Genomic DNA, 20,047 nt, shown 5'->3' on the forward strand with positions numbered 1-20,047 from the left:
GGAGAATAGTCTGGGGAGAGGGTGGTGGGGTAGGAGAGGTAGGACTCTCGAATCAGTACGGAGATTGCTGCCGCTTAGAGTCCCACGCTGCTGTTGCTCAGCAGAGGTCAGCCGCGGGCGAACGTTCACCACAATAGCGCCCCGGCTGCCTTTCCAACGCCTGGCGCTAACTGGGGCACTGGCAGACCACTACAGCCAGCTCCCTCCTGCGCGGACCCCGCCCTCCTCCCCCGACTCCTCCCACCACCTCGGAGTTCGGGCGCCTGCGCACGGCGGCTGGTCGGCCCCCCGAGAAAGCCCATTGGCCGCTGGGTGAGGCCGGGCACTACCTCGCGCCTGTGGCGGCCGCACGTGCTGGGAGCGGAAGCGGCGATCGCAGCTATGGCGTCGTTACTTTGGGGAGGCGACGCAGGGGCTACGGAGAGCGAGCGGCTGAACGGCCACGTAACTGCCACCGAACCGGGGAGGGCAAGGGGGCAGGGGCTAGAACAGCACTCCTGGAGGGAAATGTGCTGGGGAGGGGAAGGGACAGCTCTGCTACGGTTTGGAGCCGAGTGTCAGATGGTGGTGGGGAGGTGTGACAAGGATTTGGAAGAGGGACACGGGAAAGGAGACCCCGAGAGAAACAAGACCTTTGGTTTGAAAAGGCAAAATGAAGACATCTGCGGGAGGGAAGGCAGCTGGGAGCCCCAAGTAGACCCCGAGTTTTCTACTGTCCCAATTTGACCGTTAAGCCTCAGCTAGCTTCTATCTCATCTACCAACGCGCTTTCCTATCTGCTATCGCTTGCTCGTGCTGTGACCCGCCGAGGACTGTCACATTTAGACTAGAGGCTTATAAAGAGGAACGTCATATACAGGGGCAGTAGAAAGTCTCCTCCGATTTTAGGATAATTCATACAGGAGACCTGCTTCTCAAAGGAATCCGTTAATACATAATATCGCAAAGGAAACAGTATTGGCATGGCCTTCCCTGCCTCCCTTCCAGCCCGTGTTAGGGGGTGGCACTGGGCTGCTTGATGCCTTGCTTCACAATATTGATTGAAATTTGTATCTTTCAATAGTTTTCAAACGTCATCCATCCCCGGAAGAACCTTCAGGGTATTAAGAGTACTACCGTTACAAACGTAGGTGAGTGTTGTTAAAGAAGATTGGGCTCAGTTCATTTAAAAAGCATTGCTTTCCTCATGTCCCTGGCAACTTTGGCTCCCTTAATTTAACATTCAAGACCCTCCACTACCTTTCCAATCTTTTTACCCACTCCTCCACTGCTTGACCCTTCCTTTGTACACACTGTAGAGTCGGCAGGAGAAACTGGGATGATACGCTGGACGTTCCTGCTTGGCATTTATCTTTACAGTTGTTTCTCTTCCATCCTTTTAGACGGTTCTGTTAATAACACCGAAGAAGATGGTGAAGAAGATGGAGGTAGGAAATAAATTCATTTGCGTGTATTTACTGGCATTGTTTCCTTTAATCATGACTTTCACAACGTGGGTGAGTAATACCATCTTAATTGGAAAAGAACCATCTTTGCTTCTGTTTTCTTTATAAATAGTGAATGTCAGAAGAAATACTAACTTAGGAGTCAGGATTACTTCATTAGAGGAAATTGAAATAGAATATGCAGGAATGGGTTACGAATTTTCAGCTGGCAAGGAAAAATTAGGTCTGCTGGCAATAGATGTAGGCTTGGTTGAGGTTAGAGGTTGGTGTAGCAACAGAGCATAAGAAACTGGATCCTCGTGGAAACGAAAAGGAATTCTCAGTGCTGTGTCATTCTTTTTAGAACCTTCTTTTGGAAGAAAAATGAGAGTAGGAACAGTTGCTTGATATACAACCCGTGAATGGAAGGAAGCAACTTGTTAGATGTCATTCAGGAGGCTTGACTTTCCCCCTGCAATATCCCCTGTTTTATCCTTGTTTTTCTAGTGGAATTGGCAGCTAATTCACTCTTGAACAAGTTAATCCGGCAGTCCTTAGTAGAATCCAGTCACCGAGTTGAAGTCTTACAAAAGGATCCCAGCTCTCCACTCTACTCAGTGAAAACATTTGAAGAGCTGCGGCTGTGAGTATTTTTACTTTAAGTGTAGGAAAATTCCAGAGAGCATAGCACAGAACAAACTAATCTGCTAATAATAATCATCAGGATCTACTTCGTGTTCTAATGGTCAATATTCAAATGAGATGTGGACATTTTGCATGCAATTAAAATATAGCTCAAAGAGGAACACTAGGATATCTGAATTGTCCAACGACTTGAGAACATTTTTGATGGTAAAATATTTTAAGCTTGCTGTGCTAAGGGGGATAGCTAAGCCAGACACAGCCATATTGCTACTCTCCATACCAGAGTACAGATAACAGGAATTTTGATGACCCAAATACCCCTTTAGATAAGTTACAAGCTTTTACCTTTTTAATTATTTTTTTTTGTCTCAGATGGTATTTAAATGAATAACTTTCCCAAATAGGTTTGCATTTCCTAGGGAGTTATCAACTGGCATTAAGGAAATGTATTTAAATAGGTCGAGTTACTGATACGGACTTAATGTAAGTGGGAAAATCCAAAATCCCAATGCCTGCTTTCTAGTTGGGGAGAAGCTTACTTATAATTAAAGGTTGACTGCCAGTAATCTACCAATTAATCTACCAATTAAGCATGTCCAAAATGTGCATGTCATTGTAGTGGAAGTATTCCAGCCTACTTCACTTTATCCTCTTTCTAACATCTATCCTGAGAGCTCAGGAAAGACGCATTTAAAAATGCTGGCTCAGAAGAATGAGCTAATATTGCGTCTTCTGCTCCTAGAGAGAATTGATATAAGAATCACCTAAATGAAATTTTGTTTTCTCTGAAAATTGCCATTGAAACGTTAAAGTTTGTCATTGACTAAAAAGAAATAAACAATAAATCTCACTTAGTTTTCTGCTTGTGTGGAAAATAAAACTCTACTGGAAAATTGATGCACTTCTATCAGATGAGTTTTTCCTTTTTTTTTTCTTGGTTCAAGAGAAAGTTCAACGTTAGGCCCTTACTACTATCCTTGGCCTGGGCTTATGACATAACTTACTACTTTAGTGCTCCAGCTGTGCAGACATGATTGTATATATGTTTGAGAGTTGAGGTTTAACTTGTATATTTCCAAATATTACTTTTTATATTCACTTGCAAAGTGGCCTAATTTAGAAATGCACCTTTCAAGTTTGTATTTCTGAGTCTACTGACGCATCACAGACTTTAAGTATTTGATTTTTTGTTTTTTTGACAGAAAAGAAGAGTTACTAAAAGGGATCTATGCAATGGGATTTAATAGACCATCCAAAATTCAAGAGATGGCTCTCCCTATGATGCTGGCGCACCCGTGAGTTTCTGCGGTAGTGGTATTGCAACTGGCTATTTTTAGTCACTTATATTCAGTTTATGCCCGGGAGCTTGTATTCAGTTTATGTCTAGCACATCCTCTTTTCTACAGACCTCAGAACCTCATAGCCCAGAGTCAGTCTGGAACAGGAAAGACAGCTGCTTTTGTCTTGGCAATGCTAAGCAGAGTTAATGCCTTGGAATTGTTTCCACAGGTAAGGAAAGGCTGGGAGAGAGATGGGAATGCTTGCGGTGCCAAAGATATTTTAGTAATAGGCAATATTGCTGCAATGATGTGATGATGTTTAGAATAGACGTTCTTTCATGAAATCAGAGTATTGGGCAGCAGTATGGGGCAGTGATTGAGAGCACAGGCTTTATAGTTTGACTGGTTCCAATCCCAGCCTCTCTACTTACCAGCTGAAAGTCTTAGGCGAGGTAGTAAATCTTTTGGAGTATGTTTTCTTGTCAGTAAAGATAACACTTATAAAGGTATGGGTCACAGTTGTTCTGTTCACCCTTGAACCCTAACTTCAATCACAGTGCTTGACTTGTAGAAACCACTCCTTAAACATTGAATGAATGAATGAATACCTGCCTCATAGGATTGTCATGCAGATTGAGTGAATTAATGTACATTTTTAGCACCGTGCTCAACATAAAGTGAGCATTCAGTAGTGATAGTTATATAGCTGTAGATCACCCAGTCCCTCGTACTCATTAGTGGAGAAGGAAACAGAGGCTTGGAGAGGGAAAGGTCACACGTGAGGTCACAGTTGTCAGAGAGCGACTGAGCAGGGACTAGAACTGCGCTTGCCCTTCTCCCAACCTAGTGTCAGTACATGGAAAGTATCTGGTGATCTCCCTCTTTCTCCAGCCTGTGTTCATCGAATTGATTGACAAACTGGGAGCCCAAGTGTTGGGAGCGCTCAAAGCTATGGGGCAGCAAGGATCCCCTCAGGAAGTTTACAACCTGCGCAGCAAGATAACCTGTGGACATGGATGCGGGTGACTAGTGACAGGCATAGGAAATCCTGTGCTTTCTTTAGACAAGTTCAGGGAAATTTATATCTAGGGTTTGATATCATGAGTAAAAATCCTTTAGGAGAAGCTATGCTTGAACACATGTTGAGAAATGTGTGTGGAAACTGTTTTTATCACTTTAGCTGTGTTTCCCTCTATCTCAGATCCTTAATTGAAGTTCAAAAATGCGTTAAATATCACCAGTTTCTTCAATCGACATCTTCATTCATCAACAGCCACCATTTATAGGGGGGATGGAAGTAACAAATGAAAGAGTTTCAGGGAACCTTCTGCCAGAGATGTGTAAGATGGATTGGACCAAGCAGGGAGTGCTCTGGAAATGGGCAGACTTTTAATATCAGGGAAGAGGTAATGGGGACCACACTCAAGCTGTAATTAGTCTTGCATCCCTTCTCTTTTTGATTCCCAGCCCCCCTACATCCCATTTTTCCTCTACCAAAACAACGTGACCCATAACCTTTGTTTCTTCATGACCTTTCAGAGAGGAACATATAAAAGGAAGCTGCTTCTTCATCCTTCAGCCCCTTCTCCCCTTCCATACTCAACATTCACCCTAGATCTATCAGCTGCTAAGTCGTATTCAAGTAAAAATATTCTGTTCAACCAGAATCTCCAGTTTCACTTCTGTGCCTCTCCCTCCACAGATTTTAATTGTATTTCAGAATTGCGTGATGGCTGTCATGAACCTTTCTCCTTCCCCCCTTCTCTCCCTCTCCCTCTCTCCCTCTCTCAGTGCCTCTGCTTGGCTCCTACTTACGAACTGGCTCTGCAAACTGGCCGTGTGGTCGAACGGATGGGGAAATTCTGTGTGGATGTTCAAGTGATGTACGCCATTCGAGGGAATCGAAGTATGTACCAGCAAGCCAGCCCTGACTGATACTTTAAATCCCGACTGCACCACTGACACAGTCGTGGTATATACCTTCTCTGCTTTCTTGCCTCTAAAATGGTGGATATAATGGCACCTATATCATAGAGTTGTTACTGGAATTAAATAAAATGATACAGATAAAGCACTGTGCACACCCCTGGCACATAATAAGGACCCAGTAAATGTTAGCTGCATCATTCCCACAGCCCAGAAGAGGATGCTTTTGCTTGTTCTTTTCTGTGAGGCTCAGTTGTTTTGTGCAGAACAGCTTTTATTGTTTCACTTTTTCATTAAAGTATTACATGCATAAAGTGAAAAAAAAAAACTTTAAAACAGAAAATTCAAAGGTAAAAGTGAAAGTTGTTCTTTCTTTCAAAAACCTATTTCCGAAGACAGCTGTGGTTTTGTTAACAAATCTTTGTGTGTTTTTTTGTTTTGTTTTTGAGTGCTTACAAAAATGGGAGCATTTTTTTTGTACTGTTCAAAAACTTACGCGTTTTAAACATCTTTTCATGTCAGTATGTGTAGCCCCGCCTCATTCTTTTGACGAGCTGTATAATGTTCTGTCATTTATTTCATGTAACCTGTTGATAGACATTTTGGTTGTTTTCCATTTCGGGAAGATTTGTAGGCCTTTCACTGCTGTGCCAGTGTTTCTGTAGGACAATAGGACAATGGGAGTGCTGCAGAGTGGCTTTTTTTTTCTTTTCTTTAAGTAACCTGTGCCTCCCAAGTCTCAGTTAGAGACGTGTAACCCAGGGTGGCTTTTAAAATGACCGTGGGGCAGAATCAAATATGCGTGACTATTATCATTACTGTAAAGCTAGAAACTTGGGAATTTATCCTAAAACTCTGTAAAATCAAAACCCACAAAGACCCTCAGGGTTGGCACTTGGAAAACCATTATGAAATGTGTTTCATTACCGGGAATTGTAAATGGTTAGAGTCGTTTGCATCTGAAGGAAACCTTTAAACCCTTTTCCTTTGCTCCCTAGTTCCCAGAGGCACTCATGTCACCAAACAGATTATAATTGGCACTCCTGGGACTGTCCTAGATTGGTGTTTCAAGCAAAAATTAATTGATTTGAGTAAGATTCGTGTGTTTGTCCTGGATGAAGCAGATGTGATGATCGACACGCAAGGATTCTCAGACCAAAGCATTCGTATTCAAAGGTAACCTTCACATCCAGCCTTTTCTTCCTGGATCTTCTGTCCAGGGAAGGAATTTCATTTGTCTGCTGCTCCTAATTGTCTTTACTGCTTATTCCCCACTTCTTTCACCTTTAAAACAAGTTGGGTTTTCATTATTTTCACCAGCTCAATGGGCCTTCAGCCTGCTGTAATTTCCCAACTTCTTCATCTTGTAATCTTGCCTGATTGCTTCACTCTTGTGCTGCAGACTTACAGATGGAATCCATATACAGTGGGTCTGCACCAAATTTTGCCAGTAATCTTATATTTGAGCAAAATTCTAAAGAGAATTCATTAAAACCTGATAGCGCTATTGTGAGGACACAGCAGCCTGGGATCAGTAGCCTAGTATCTAGTCCTGACTTTGCCTGTAAGTCGTTAAATAAATCCTGTCAATTTCCTAGGCCTCTCTCCCAGGATCACCAGGGGGCTTAAAATTTCAGATTATCAGCCTAACCTGAACCTTACTGAGTCAGAATTTCTGGGAGTGGGCTTTAAGAGTCTGCATCGCTCATTTTTAAATAAAGTATTTATACACTGTGTTAAATTCAAGTATAATATTGAAAGACTTGTAATGATAACCAGTAATCCCCTGCCCCAACCCCTAGAGAATACTGTCCATTACGACATTAACTTTCATACCTTTAAATAACCTGCTCACCTTGGTATTTCTCGTTGTATATTCGTTATATACAACGTTGTTGGTTACATTCACGGCTGGTATTGATATCATTATCACAACACAAATAACGTTCACTGCTGACTATTGAATTATTATAATTATGTTTTTCTTGTGCTTCTCCCCCTAGAGTTGCCTATTTTCCTTCATTTGGTTACTATCACTGTGTAGCAGTCTTTAATTTTTCTCTGTTTCATCATACGTGTCATATGTCAATGATATCTCCAGATAGTCAAATACATTTTAAAATTCCATCAGTTTCTTTTTGTCTGGAAGATCTCCCACACTCACTGTCTCCAGTTTCAGCCTGGACTGGTTGCACTCCAGTCCTGGGGTCACAGCTGCATTACAGGTTTCCCCTGTCCTCATTAACAGTTTCGAATCTCCTGTCTTGTGGGTCCTTCTTCTTGGCGTACTGTTGGTTTACTGAATATGCTGGAATGTATCTGCTAATGGCTTCCTGCAAAAGGATGTGTAGGAAGTTCATTTTCTAGCCCCTGCTTGTCTGAAACTGTTTTTACTGTACCTGTAAATTTGATCTTTGGGTTGAGTTTCCCTGGATGTGGAATCCTATCTTGAAAAGCTTTCTTCCTGTAAATTCGGAGACAGTGTTAAAAACAGAAAAGTGGTTGTTTTTTTACTATAATTAATGCTCTGTTTCCAGTGTTGCTGCTGGAAAGTTTAATGTCTTCCTGAGGCTCAGACTTTTGTCTGTGATCTGTTTTTTCCTCACTAGAAGGTTTTGGAATCTTTTTCTCCATGATGTACTGGAACTTCTCAATGATGTGCTTTGGTTCAGATCTTTTTTTTCTTCATTGTACTAGACACATGGTACACTCTTCTCATTCCCAAAACTTGTACATGCCAGATCTGGGGAAATTTCTTATGTTACTTCTTTCCCTGCGGTGACCAACTTTTTAGGAAGACAACCCGGGATACAGTCACAGCAGGCAAATATGTATGTACATACGTACACACACATATATTTCATATATATATAAATATAATACAGAAGAAATAATCGTACATGTTATTACTGTAACATAAAAATATGGAAAATATGTTTATTTGAAATCATGTATTATCCTGTACTTTCCTGTTACATTAGTGCTACTATTTAAACACAACAACTGTAGAGCTAAACTGGCAATTGTAGTAACTCATAGGAGAACTAATTAAACAATATGTATGAGAAAAATACAGCAATAATGTTTCGTCTCTGATACAGCAATTTAATCTTTTTAAACATGATAGGCTGCTTAAATTTTGGCCACACCACACAGCTTGCAGGATCTTAGTTCCCCAACCAGGGATCAAACCCGGGCCCTCAGCAGTGAGAGCGCTGAGTCCTGACCACTGGACCTCCCTGGAATTCCCTATTGTATATACTTAAGATACATAATTATAGAACTATTTACGAGGAGAACGTAAATACGATAGAACTAATTAAACATATTACAGTAAGTCCCCACATACAAATGAGTTCCATTCCGAGGGCATGTTCATTAAGTCCAGTTTGTTCATAAGTCCAACAAAGTTAGCCTAGGTACCCAACTAGCACAATTGGCTATATAGTACTGTACTGTAATAGGTTTATAATGCTCTTCACACAAATAATACATAAAAAACAAACACAAAAAATAAAATATTTTTAATCTTACTTTTCAAGTACCTTGAAAAGTACAGTAGTACAGTACAACAGCTGGCATTACAGGGGCTGGCATCAAGTGAACAGGCAAGAAGGGTTACTGACTGGAGGAGGGAGAGGAGGTGGGAGACGGTAGAGCTGAAGGATCGTAAGCAATAGGAGATGGAGGACAAGCTGCCACTTCACTCACGCCTGACGTTGCTGGCACAGGTTCTGGTTCCTTGCTGGATTCAATTCTATCTACCCTCTTGTAAAACGATCCAGTGACGTCTGGGTAGTAGCTCTTTTTTTCTCATCATAGATGACACGGTAGCAATGGATTGCATTCTGAACGGCTGCTGCAACCTTCAGGTACCATTCTGCATTCGGGTCCTGTGCGTCAAAAACTAACAGTGCCTCCTCAAATAAAGAAAATCCTCTTGCCATTTCCTGAGTCATGAATCTCTTCAGTTCTTCAGTTACTTCTTCCTCTTTTCTCTCTTCATCCTTTCTCTGGGCCTCCAATTCCATCAGGTCTTCATTAGTAAGCTCCTTGTGTTGCACAGCAAGGAGTTCAGTGAAGTCGTTCTCTTGCTTCAAATAAAGATACTGTACTACCGTACTCTATACAGTATGGCACAGTAAAGTACACAAAAGTACAACCACTTGTAGAGGATGCATGCACGTGACAATATACGCCAGACACGTGAACTAACTTAACGTGATTGGACATGTGAACACACATCCACATCTTTGAAGGTTCACAACTTGAAGGTTCATATGTAGGGGGCTTACTGTACCTGTGTTTAATGACAGAGACGATAATGACACTTTTTTTTCTGTCTCACGGTGTGGTAAGATGTTTTGACTCTCTCTTTTCTAGTATCCTCTGAACTCCCTGCAGCCCTCTTTTCTTGTATGTGGCAGTAAAACAGAATACAGTCAAATCTAAAATTCATTTTGACTTGCAGCTCTGCCCTTATTAAGCCCACACTGATTCTTTTTTTTTTTTTTTTTTTGGGAGTATAGTTGATTTACAGTGTTGTGTTAGTTTTCTGCTGTACAGCAAAGTGAATCTGTTATAGGTATACATATATCCAGTCTTCTTTAGATTCTTTTTTGATATATGTCATTACAGAGTATTGATTTGAGTTCCCTGTGCTATACAGTAGGTCCTTATTAGTTATCTATTTTATATATAGTAGAAGCCCACACTGATTCTTGGTATCAGTCCAGTGTGATATCCTCTGAACAAAAGTGTTCAAGCATAGAATACTTAGGAGTTTACCTACTAGCAACAGTGGTTTTTAGACTTGCAAGAATCAATTTCTGGCTCCTTCAAAATGTTCTTCCACTGTATCCGCAGGCTTGGTTCGGTGCACCAGCTGCTTGTCATTCAGATCCTGTGCAGTTATACATCCATCGTTTAGCTTATCCATGTCTAAAATGTCCATCATTTTCAGACACTCTGAAGTCTGTTAGATGTCATCATAAGTGAAACCCCTTCTCCTCAGGGAAAATGATTATAAAGCACAGAGGTGACTTAAACTTGTCCAACTGAAAGATGGATTCTTTACAAATTTAGTAAAGAAATTAGAAAGTCCTCAACTTGGCTGTCCTTTTCTGCTGACATTTTTCGACTTCTGCAGCAGTTTTATTCCTAAAAAAAGGAAAAATGAGTCATTATTTGCTACAAGTTTTTGTTGCAGCCTTTGCAGAACACCAGACAGCTCAGGTGCAGCCAGTACAAGGCCTCTTCACAAGTCATCAGACAGTTACGGAGACACAGTGTGTTATTTCTATTTTACTATAATCTTTTCTCCATTCTCATCCTTGACGTATTTCCAGGTTGGAGTTGGACATTCTTTTTGTCTCAAACTTTGAAAATAGGCCAACATTTGAAATCTTTTCACTGGCCAACTGCAATGGCAGGCATCTTGTAGGCACACGTCTGAGGTAGCTCTGCATCCATTTCTGCACAGTTAGAAATCTTAGTAAGGCTTCTGCAAGTTTGAAATAACAAAATGACCCAAAACTTCGGTAATGAAGAGCTCAGTATCACAGGTAAGCATATTGTATGTGTTTTTAAAAGTATTGTGTACAAAGGATGCAGGACATTTAGCTGGTAAGATCTTTTCATGTTCTTTGATAAGGAATTTATAGACTGAATGGAATATGCCAGCATGTACATTTGCACTGTCTGCTGCTCATGCAGAGAGTTGAACAAAGGCTAATTTGTATTTGGATACAAGGTCAACAGTCCTTTGTTGTATATTTTCTGTGTTGTGTAAAAACTTCATAGAAGCCAAAAAGATGTTTTGAGACTCCATTTTTTCAAAACCAAGTACCTAAGAGATTGGAGGGGTGGGGCGTGTATTTTGCGTTGCCGTGATTTGAAATCTCACTGTATATACTGTAGAAGCATGGTCTCTGGTAAGATCTGAGACACTCCACTCTACACTGAGAGAGGAAAGACGTCTGTTATGAAAAGTTCCCGCTTTGTTCACCCGCAGGACACTTTACTTGCAGCCTCTGAACCAGGAAATGTAACTTGACTCAGTTTCATAGGGATGGCAAGGGAAAGATAGAGTCACATGTGTCCCTTTGCATGGTGTGGGCAAACTAATTCAGCTGAGCGCTGGTGTGTTTGGAGGAGGCAAAAAACTTAATTTAGAAGTATTGCCTGTCTCATCCTGTACTTGTGCGATTCAGTTTCCATATTTGCTTTCCACATCCCTTCTCCACCAGGCCTAGTCCCGAATTCATCCCTTCATTTGATGCAGTCTGCTCTGTTTCCATTATTTACCTCTTTAACCCAGTTGTATGTGTCATTCCATCCGTCGCTAAAAATGACACAGTCGGTTAGCCTTTTTCTTCCTGTCTGGATCATACTGGCATTGTCCTCTGTTTCTTTTCCATAGCTTCCTTTTCTTGTCTTATGGATGCAAAACATCCGTAACACAAGAAAGATATGTGATATCTACAGTTATCTCTTTGAGGATATTAATTATAGCATTAAAATTGTTTTCTGTTCTCAACCCTGTCTCTGAGTGATTTAAGTTTCCTTTTATGTTTGTTGGCTACAGTCTGTCTTTGTGACGTATCTTTCCTCCTCACATCTGGTGATCCTGCACTAGCCTTTCATGACCCAAGTTGAGGAACTAGAAAGCTTATTTATCGACAGCTCTTATTTATCGGCGGTTGGGGCGTGTGACTTGGAAGCTTCACTTTAGGATGCTTGTCACCTGGAGGTCTTTAGGAGTATGTAATGTCTCTAATCTCCTTCCTGGGACACTCGGTTGCCGGCATCCTGGGAGCAGAGCAGGATGCTCTGGTGGATGGGCTGGGAGGGGTCTACCGTTCAGTATACGTATTTTCACTTGATCCCCTGTTCAGCTGTCTGCTTTACCCTCACCTTCTGCTGAGGCTCTTCTGCTTGTACAAGCTTAGCTGCCAAAGAAGGGTGGGGTCCAGCTGCTCCTTGTATATATTTTCATCCAGCCTTCCTATTTAAAAAAATGTGGGCCCAAGATCAAGCAAGACTCCCTTCTTGCCATCCCCTACCAATAAGTTGGTATGTTTAAATGTAACTGAATAAAAGATGCGGAAGTCCAGGGAAGATTCAATAGTCAAAACAGGCTTTCTACTAAAAAGAATATTAAGTAAAATTAGAGTATTCATGTTGGTTGTTCATCCCTCCATTGTTCAGTTTTCCTTTCTTTTGCTTAAAATACATTAAATCACAGCACTGTCCAATAGAAATATAATGTAAGCCACATGTGTAATTTAAAATTTTTCTAATAGCCACATTAAAAAAGAAACAGGTGAAATTCATGTTATAGAATATTTTATTTAACGTGACATATCAAAAATAGCATCTTAACAAGTAATGTTATCAATCTAAAAATCGTTAATGAAATATTTTGCATTCTTTCTTTTCATACTAAGTCTTCAAAATCCAGTGTGTTCTGCAGAACAGCCCATGTTTCCTTCCCTTGGGCAATTTGTGTAAGTTTTCTTTCTGGAATGAAATGGCCGCAGCCTGGGGCTACCAGTCCTAGTGCCCTCTTTTTCCAGGTGAAGGGTGTGGGAGAGCAGATGGCAGAGCGATGCAGCCTGCTGATACAGATTCTCCTCATGTCTTCTCACAGCCCTCATCACCCCCCACCAGGCCTCTGGTCTTGCACGTCCCAGGCCTCCCAGTGGTTCTGAGGGAACGCTTGTCTTTGCATCAGCACTTCCCTCTGTAGCGCTCGTATTGTAGCTTCATCCACTTTCTTGGTTATCACACTTTTCCGTCTTGCAAAAATATATTGAAGTATCCACCCGTTTCTCTTATCTTCTTCTGCACGTTTTGTGAGTTCATATCTTAATCACTTTATAGTCACATTAGTGGGATGCCGGACACTGAGAAGGTAACAAACGTAGTCTCCCGTGGCCAACCAGAAATTGGTCCGATTGGTGTTTGAAAAGCTCCCAGATGATTCAGGTCCCAGGCTTGAAATAATGTTTGGGAATCGCTGGACTGTATGAGCTCACCTGCTCCCTTTTAGCCCTAACAACTTATTCTCTAAGTGCTCTGTTGTCTTCTCAAAGGCAGTGATTCCTCTCTGGTCTCTCTTCTATTTTATTGTTTAAAGAATTTTTAATTGATGACAGAGAAATATACAAATCCTAAGTGTACTGCTGGGTGAACTACCACAGAGAGGCTATGCTCGTGGGACAGTGGCCCAGGTCAAGACATAGAACTTTACTGGCACCCCGGAAATCCCCTGCAGCCCCTTTCCTGTCACCCGCCCCTCTCTCCTCCACAGGCTTAGCTGTATCCTGACTGCTGACTCCGTACATTCATTTTGCCTTTTTTTTTGAATTAGCCTCTGTTAATTGTGGGTTCAGTTTACATTCCACGTGCAGTAGCATCTTCCCCTTCTGCTCCCCTTTTACTTATATCCAGGTTCTTCCCATTCCAAATAGACTTAATGTGGCTGTTCTTTCCCGCCCCAGAGAGAGAACACCTGCCATCAAATGATGAGCCTCTGTGCCCTTCATCCGCATGGAACTTGTGCGGGATGATTGCCGTAAACAGCACCTAGACTGACACCCTAGGCTTCACGAGCCCATCTCTCCTAAGGAGAAGACTGGCGTGAAAGCCCAGATCACTTACCTACACTTCACTCTGGAGCTCCACATTCAGTGTATCCATTTTCCCAAATTCTTGGTGGGCAGGAGGGCCTGACATGTGGCGCTCTGCAGCAGGTATAGTTGTCATGGCCGCAGCACGTTTCACGGTGACCCCAGAGCAGGAGCAGGGGCGTGGGGGGCAGCTGATGGCCGTGGGCGTCAAGTGCTGGAAGTGGCCCCCCAGGAGAGGGACAGGCCTGGCCATCGGGTGACGGCCTTCTTTCCTCCTCTCTCGTAGAGCTTTACCCTCCGAGTGCCAGATGCTCCTCTTTTCAGCGACCTTTGAAGACTCCGTGTGGCAGTTTGCGGAGCGAATCATTCCTGACCCCAACATTATCAAGTTACGGAAAGAGGAGCTGACCCTGAACAACATCCGACAGTATTATGTGCTGTGCAGGGATAGGAAAGACAAGTACCAGGCTCTGTGCAACATTTATGGTGGCATCACCATTGGCCAGGCCATCATATTCTGCCAGGTAAGTCTGCCGGGACTTGTCTTACTCGTGCCCAGGTTTCTGTGCAGGTGGAGCCGGGCACCGTGTTTGGTGCTTTTTGTACATTATGTTGTTTAATCTTCAGAGCACCTCTGAATAGAGGTTATCTGTGTTTTGTGGGTGAACTGAAGTAATGGAATAGGACTTCAATATGGTGTGAAACAGAGGGCATCCTTCTCGTATTTCTTCTTTTCTTTCTTTCTTTTTCGGTCGCGCCACGCCGCTTGTGGGATCTCAGTTGCCCGACAAGGGATTTAACCTGGGCCACGGCAGTGAAAGCCTGGAATCCTAACTACTAGGCCACCAGGGAACTCCCTGGGCATCCTTCTTTTAGAGGGACTGCTTCTAACACTTCCCCATTCAGGTTGATGTTTATTGTACTGTTTCCATAGATACCCTTTATCAGGTTAAGAATGTTCTCTTCTACTCCTAACTTACTATGAGCAAAGTAGCCACTCAGTCACTCACTATTAACAGCCCCTTGTTTTTATTTTCATATTTACTTTTCCAATCTGATGTTTTTCGTGTTCGTGTCTTGGTTGTATTTTTTCACCACCATGGGCACACTGTCAGCTCCATGAGAGCAAGCTCTCACCTGTTCCACTCACCTTCATGCCCCCACCCAGCACATGGATGGCCCTGGAAACATACTTGTAGAGTAAAGGAAAGCTCAGCTCTGCCATGTGACCATGTGACCACTAGCCATGTGACCTTGGGCAAATCACTTAACGGTTTTAAGCTTTGGGTTTATTTTTCAGTTTTTTAAAATGAACTTAGGCAGCTGCTTCATCAGATCATTATGAAAGCAGATGAACGGGATGCACATACAGGTTTTAGCAGAGTGCCTGGCGTGCACAGGATGTCGTCATTGTTAGGTACCTCATTTTGTCATCAGACCACCCTGAGAGGTGGGCGGAGCATTTTATTCTCTGTTTCAGGGCTGAGTAGCCAAAGCTCTTACAGGTTGAGAGGATGTGCCCCTTAAAAGCACAGGGGAGGGCGAATCCCCTGCCACATTCTCAGATCCCTCTAGGCCCCAAAGGGAAGGTGAAGCAAAACCCCTCTGCAGCACCCCCAGCTCCCATGCCCTGCAGACATGAGCGCTGCACACGTAGCCAGGCTGCTTCAACTTGGGCGCCAGGCTGGGTTTTGATTTTCATGCAGACTCGTCAGAATGCCAAATGGTTGACTGTGGAGATGATGCAGGATGGCCACCAGGTGTCTCTGTTAAGTGGAGAGCTGACTGTGGATCAGCGAGCTTCCGTCATTCAGAGGTTTCGAGATGGGAAGGAGAAAGTTCTTGTGACAACCAACGTCTGTGCTCGAGGTGTGTATGTGTATGCACTTAAAGTCAAGTTTATTGAAGTATCATTTACATATGATAAAATTCACTCTTTTTAAGGATACGTTTCAGAGAGTTTTGCCAAACATATATAGTCACGTACCCATCACTGTAATCAAAATATGGAACATTTCCATCTCCCCTCAAAATTTCTCAGTGCTCATTTTCAATCAGTCTCTGTAACTAATGACCCCTGCCAACTACTGACCAGATTTCTGTCTCTGTATTTTTGTCTTTTGCAGAATGACATGTAAGTTAAATCATACAGTTGGTAGCCTTTGTGTCTGATTTATTCTACTTGACACCATACTTTGGAATTCATCAATGTTGTTACATGTATCAGTAGGTCATTCCTTGTTATTGCCGAGCAGTATTCCATTGACTGGGTCGTACCACAATTAGGTCTTCCATTCACCAGCTGATGGACATTTGGATTGGTTACAGCTTGGAGCTGTTTGGACTAAAGCTGTAATAAACTTTCATGTATAAGGCTTAGGTGGACATACGCTTTCATTTCTCTTGGGTAAATGCCTAGGAGGAGGATTTCTGGGTCATGTGGTAAGTGTATGTTTAGCTTCATAGGAAACTGCAAAACTGTTCTCCAGAGTGGCTGTACCCTCTTGCATCTCTACCAGCAATATAGGAGAGTTCCAGTTGTTCTCCATCCTTGTCAGTAATTGGTATTGACACTCTTTTTTCATCTTAAGCTTTCTAGTAGATGTGTGTGGTATCTCGTGTTTTCAACTTGTGTTCCCTAACGACTAATGATGTTGGTCATCTCTGAGGTGTTTTTAATTTTAAAACTGTTGACTACTGGAAGAAAAATCTTTGTTTTTTCAAGAGGAGGGCCTTCGTACTTTCCTCATTCCTCCTGTATCCTTGCCTACACCGCATACTCAAACCATGTTTCCTAATCTATTACTGGTTCACCAGATAGAACCGAGGACCTGCCCTGAGTGCTGAGCTTGGCATTTGGAGGAGTAGCCTAAAAAAGGATGAGGTTCCTTCCCCTCGGGAGCACGCTGCCTAGACTCCTGACTCTCTAGACCAGCACTAGCCAATAGAGATTTTTGCATTGATACAAATCTCCTATTCTCTGCTGTCCAAGCCATATATGGTGGCTGCTGAGCACTTGATGTGTGACTAGTGTGGCTGAGGAACTGGATTTTTAATTTGAATGAATTTAAATAGCCATAAGGCCAATGGTTGCCATACTGGACAGCACAACTCCAGACCCCAGAGAAAAGAGGGCACAAATTGCTCCAGAGTCAAAGCACAGTACAGGGAGGACAAGGATTATGACCCAGACAGCTTCTTAGTGTTGAGGAATGGAGGCAGTAGGTGAGCACACACGTTAGGAGTGAAAGGTGTGAAAGGAAGGGGAGAACTCCTGGAAGTCTCGAGTCGTTTGTACTTTATCCTGTACTGTTTGGGCAGCTGGATTCTAAACACAAGTGCTCTGGACGTTGCTGTGGTGACCACGGTGACGATTAGAGGAGTGGGAGATGAGGGATTGGGGAGACCAGTCCGGAAATTGTTGTAACAGTTGAGGCAATGGATAAAATGGCCTGATGAGAACAATGGCCGTGGAATGGGGTGGAGCTGGGGCCCTGTGATGGGTAAGGGGATGTGAGACTAAGGGGCTTGCTGGGCACTTAGCACAGTGGGGGTGGAGAATATGGAAGGGCTCTGTGACCTGCTGAGAGCCCCTCCCCAACACACAAGCACACGCGCACGTGCACACACACGCACACATGCATGCACACGCGCTTTGTACATGTTTAGACTTATGTATAATTCGCTTCTACTGACACTCTTATCCAGCATCATAGACATACATGCTTGCAAGCAAACTGCCTGACCGAAGGACCTATTTCATTGACGTAAAAGCAGGTGTGATTTACAGGTTGTGTCCATTAAATGAGAATTCCCTTGGCAAATGTGGTTCTTGAATAGCTATGTCCTGAGGAAAAAGTTGCAGGACCCTGCAGTGTCGTTCCTCTTCCAGGGATTGATGTGAAGCAGGTCACGATTGTTGTGAACTTTGACCTGCCTGTGAACCCGGCAGAGGAGCCAGACTATGAGACCTACCTCCACCGTATTGGGCGGACAGGCCGCTTTGGGAAGAAAGGCCTTGCCTTCAACATGATCGAGGTGGATAAGCTGCCCCTGCTGATGAAGATCCAGGACCACTTCAGTGAGTAGTACCCTTCATGCCCAGGACCTGCCCACGTTGACAGTGACGATGTGTGTCATGGACCTCGAACCCAGAGGCTTGTGATGGGGTGGGGGCAGGAGCCAGGGAGTAGGCTTCTACTTCTTAGTGGCAGAGTTCCTAACAGAAGGCGGGAGTAATTAAAGGAAGCTGTGAAAACCAAGTGGAATTGATAGGAGCTCATATTTCTGTCTTATTGCTCATTCCGGGATCTGGGGCAGATATTACGTCCATGAAGAACCACCCTAGGCAAAGTAATAAGCTCCTTTAAGATGATATTGTGTCCCCAGCTTCCTTTTTTATGTACATTTTTCCCTTCCTGTTGCCCCAGCGACCAACTAGGACAGTCCTAAATCCTGAGGCCTGCTGCCTTCCTCCCCCCACCCCCCACCCCGCCATCTAAACAAGGCAGGCTCTGCTAACCCTCTGGGGCTCTTGGACAGGCGTGTTGCAGTCTGGTGGAAACTTGAAGGGTAACAGAAGCTGAGATGTCCCCCTGCCCCAGGGCCCTGGATAGATACGGCTGCGGAGCAGGCGAGGAAGAACCCTCGCAGGACTCCAGATGTATCTTTCACCTTTAGGACAATGGTACTTAACCTCTGTGGGAAGCAGAGGACACTATCCCCGGGGAAATGCACACAAGCACATATGTGCAATTTAGAATATAATGTTAAAAGGTTTGCAGACTGGCTGTGGACCCTTCAGGGAAGTTGATTAAGCACCCCTGCGTTAGGATAACGGAGGAGGGATGGGGGCGGAGAAAGAACCATTAAGATCACTGTTGCTATGGTAATCAACACTCCCTGTTGCCATTCAGCAAACCTGCCCCCTCAATGCACACGCCCACTTCACCCTCCTGAGCTCAACCAGGCACCTTCCCAGGTCCCCCTCTCTGCACTCTGGCGATTTTTTTCTGCCCCGCAGTATTTAGACATGTATGTTGTCTTGTCTGGTGCATTTGATGCCATTGTAGTTAGTATGGATTGGTTATTTGGATACCATCCCTTCCTTACCTAATCTAGAGAATGTCCCAGTATCTCGAGGCTTTCCATACAAGGTGTCACTATCTTCAGAAATGTAATTGGATGGAATGAAATTTCGTTTAGGCCCTGGGATAAGACTGTTCCATTCTCTTTTGTTCTTTTAGACAGCAGTATTAAGCAACTCAACCCTGAAGACTTGGATGAAATTGAAAATATTGAATATTGAAGAAAGAACTTTATCGTTTACAAGTGTTCTGGTTTATGTGACAATGTAGGTTTTGAAAGTGATTTTTTACGTTGAGCCTTTTTCAACATGAAACTGTTAATATATGGCAAAATAAATGTTGTGGTAGCCTTAGTTTTAAGACCTGAGGTCTTTCTGAACCAAATTGATGTGAAGCACTTGATCCTTTTGAATAAATAAAAGGAGATTATTTCTTACTCCAATCTTTTCACAGATAAACATCTTTGCGTGGGCTACTGGGTTGTTGTGGGATTTAGTTTATAGAATCTGAGCAGGTCATGCCGCCTGTGAATATCTCACGGTGCCGCGAGATGGCAGTAGAACGTCACTGTTTCTGGAATTTGAGTTGGTCAAGTGAAAAAACCACACGTCTTCAGATTTGCTCACTGCTGCCCCTCCCACCCCTAATGTCTTCCCTACCTCCCCCTTGCCCCCTCCCCACACATGCACGCACCCCTGCACCCCCCGCACAGACACACACTCTCACGTGTGAGTGCGGGGTGAAAGCTTCACAAAGTAAAACGATTTGAAAGAGTATTTTGCTTCTTTTTTAGTGTTTCAACCAACACAGAATTTCAAGATATTGTTCTATTTTACTTCTTAATGTCTTCAAATTAGAGAAGATTTAATCGATCATCGTTTATGTCATAGTCTCTGGAAACGTGGCTTTATTATAGACATTTCTTAAAAACAGGCAGTAGAGGTGGGGGGAACCCACTTGCCTTAGTAAAGAGGTGACACTTCAGGGAGCCAAAGGGTTTCACTTTTAAGAACTTAAAGGTGTATCTGAGAATCCTGGATGTTTTCCTGCAA

General features: G+C 43.2%; 1 protein-coding gene across 1 annotated transcript; it reads left to right on the top strand.

Annotated features, from left to right (window-relative positions):
• The first annotated feature begins 287 nt into the window (after nt 1-287).
• Nucleotides 288-19,431, top strand: DDX25 (DEAD-box helicase 25). The gene is made up of 12 exons (XM_030840673.2): nt 288-444; nt 1,064-1,130; nt 1,383-1,427; nt 1,932-2,067; nt 3,272-3,364; nt 3,476-3,578; nt 5,141-5,255; nt 6,274-6,451; nt 14,195-14,432; nt 15,615-15,777; nt 17,801-17,989; nt 19,155-19,431. The coding sequence occupies exons 1-12, from the start codon at nt 382-384 to the stop codon at nt 19,214-19,216; spliced, it is 1,452 nt and encodes a 483-aa protein (XP_030696533.1). The 5' UTR covers nt 288-381; the 3' UTR covers nt 19,217-19,431.
• The last annotated feature ends 616 nt before the right edge of the window (nt 19,432-20,047 follow it).

This window comes from Globicephala melas, chromosome 8 (genome assembly GCF_963455315.2).
Source record: "Globicephala melas chromosome 8, mGloMel1.2, whole genome shotgun sequence".
NCBI classification, from domain to species: Eukaryota; Metazoa; Chordata; class Mammalia; order Artiodactyla; family Delphinidae; genus Globicephala; species Globicephala melas.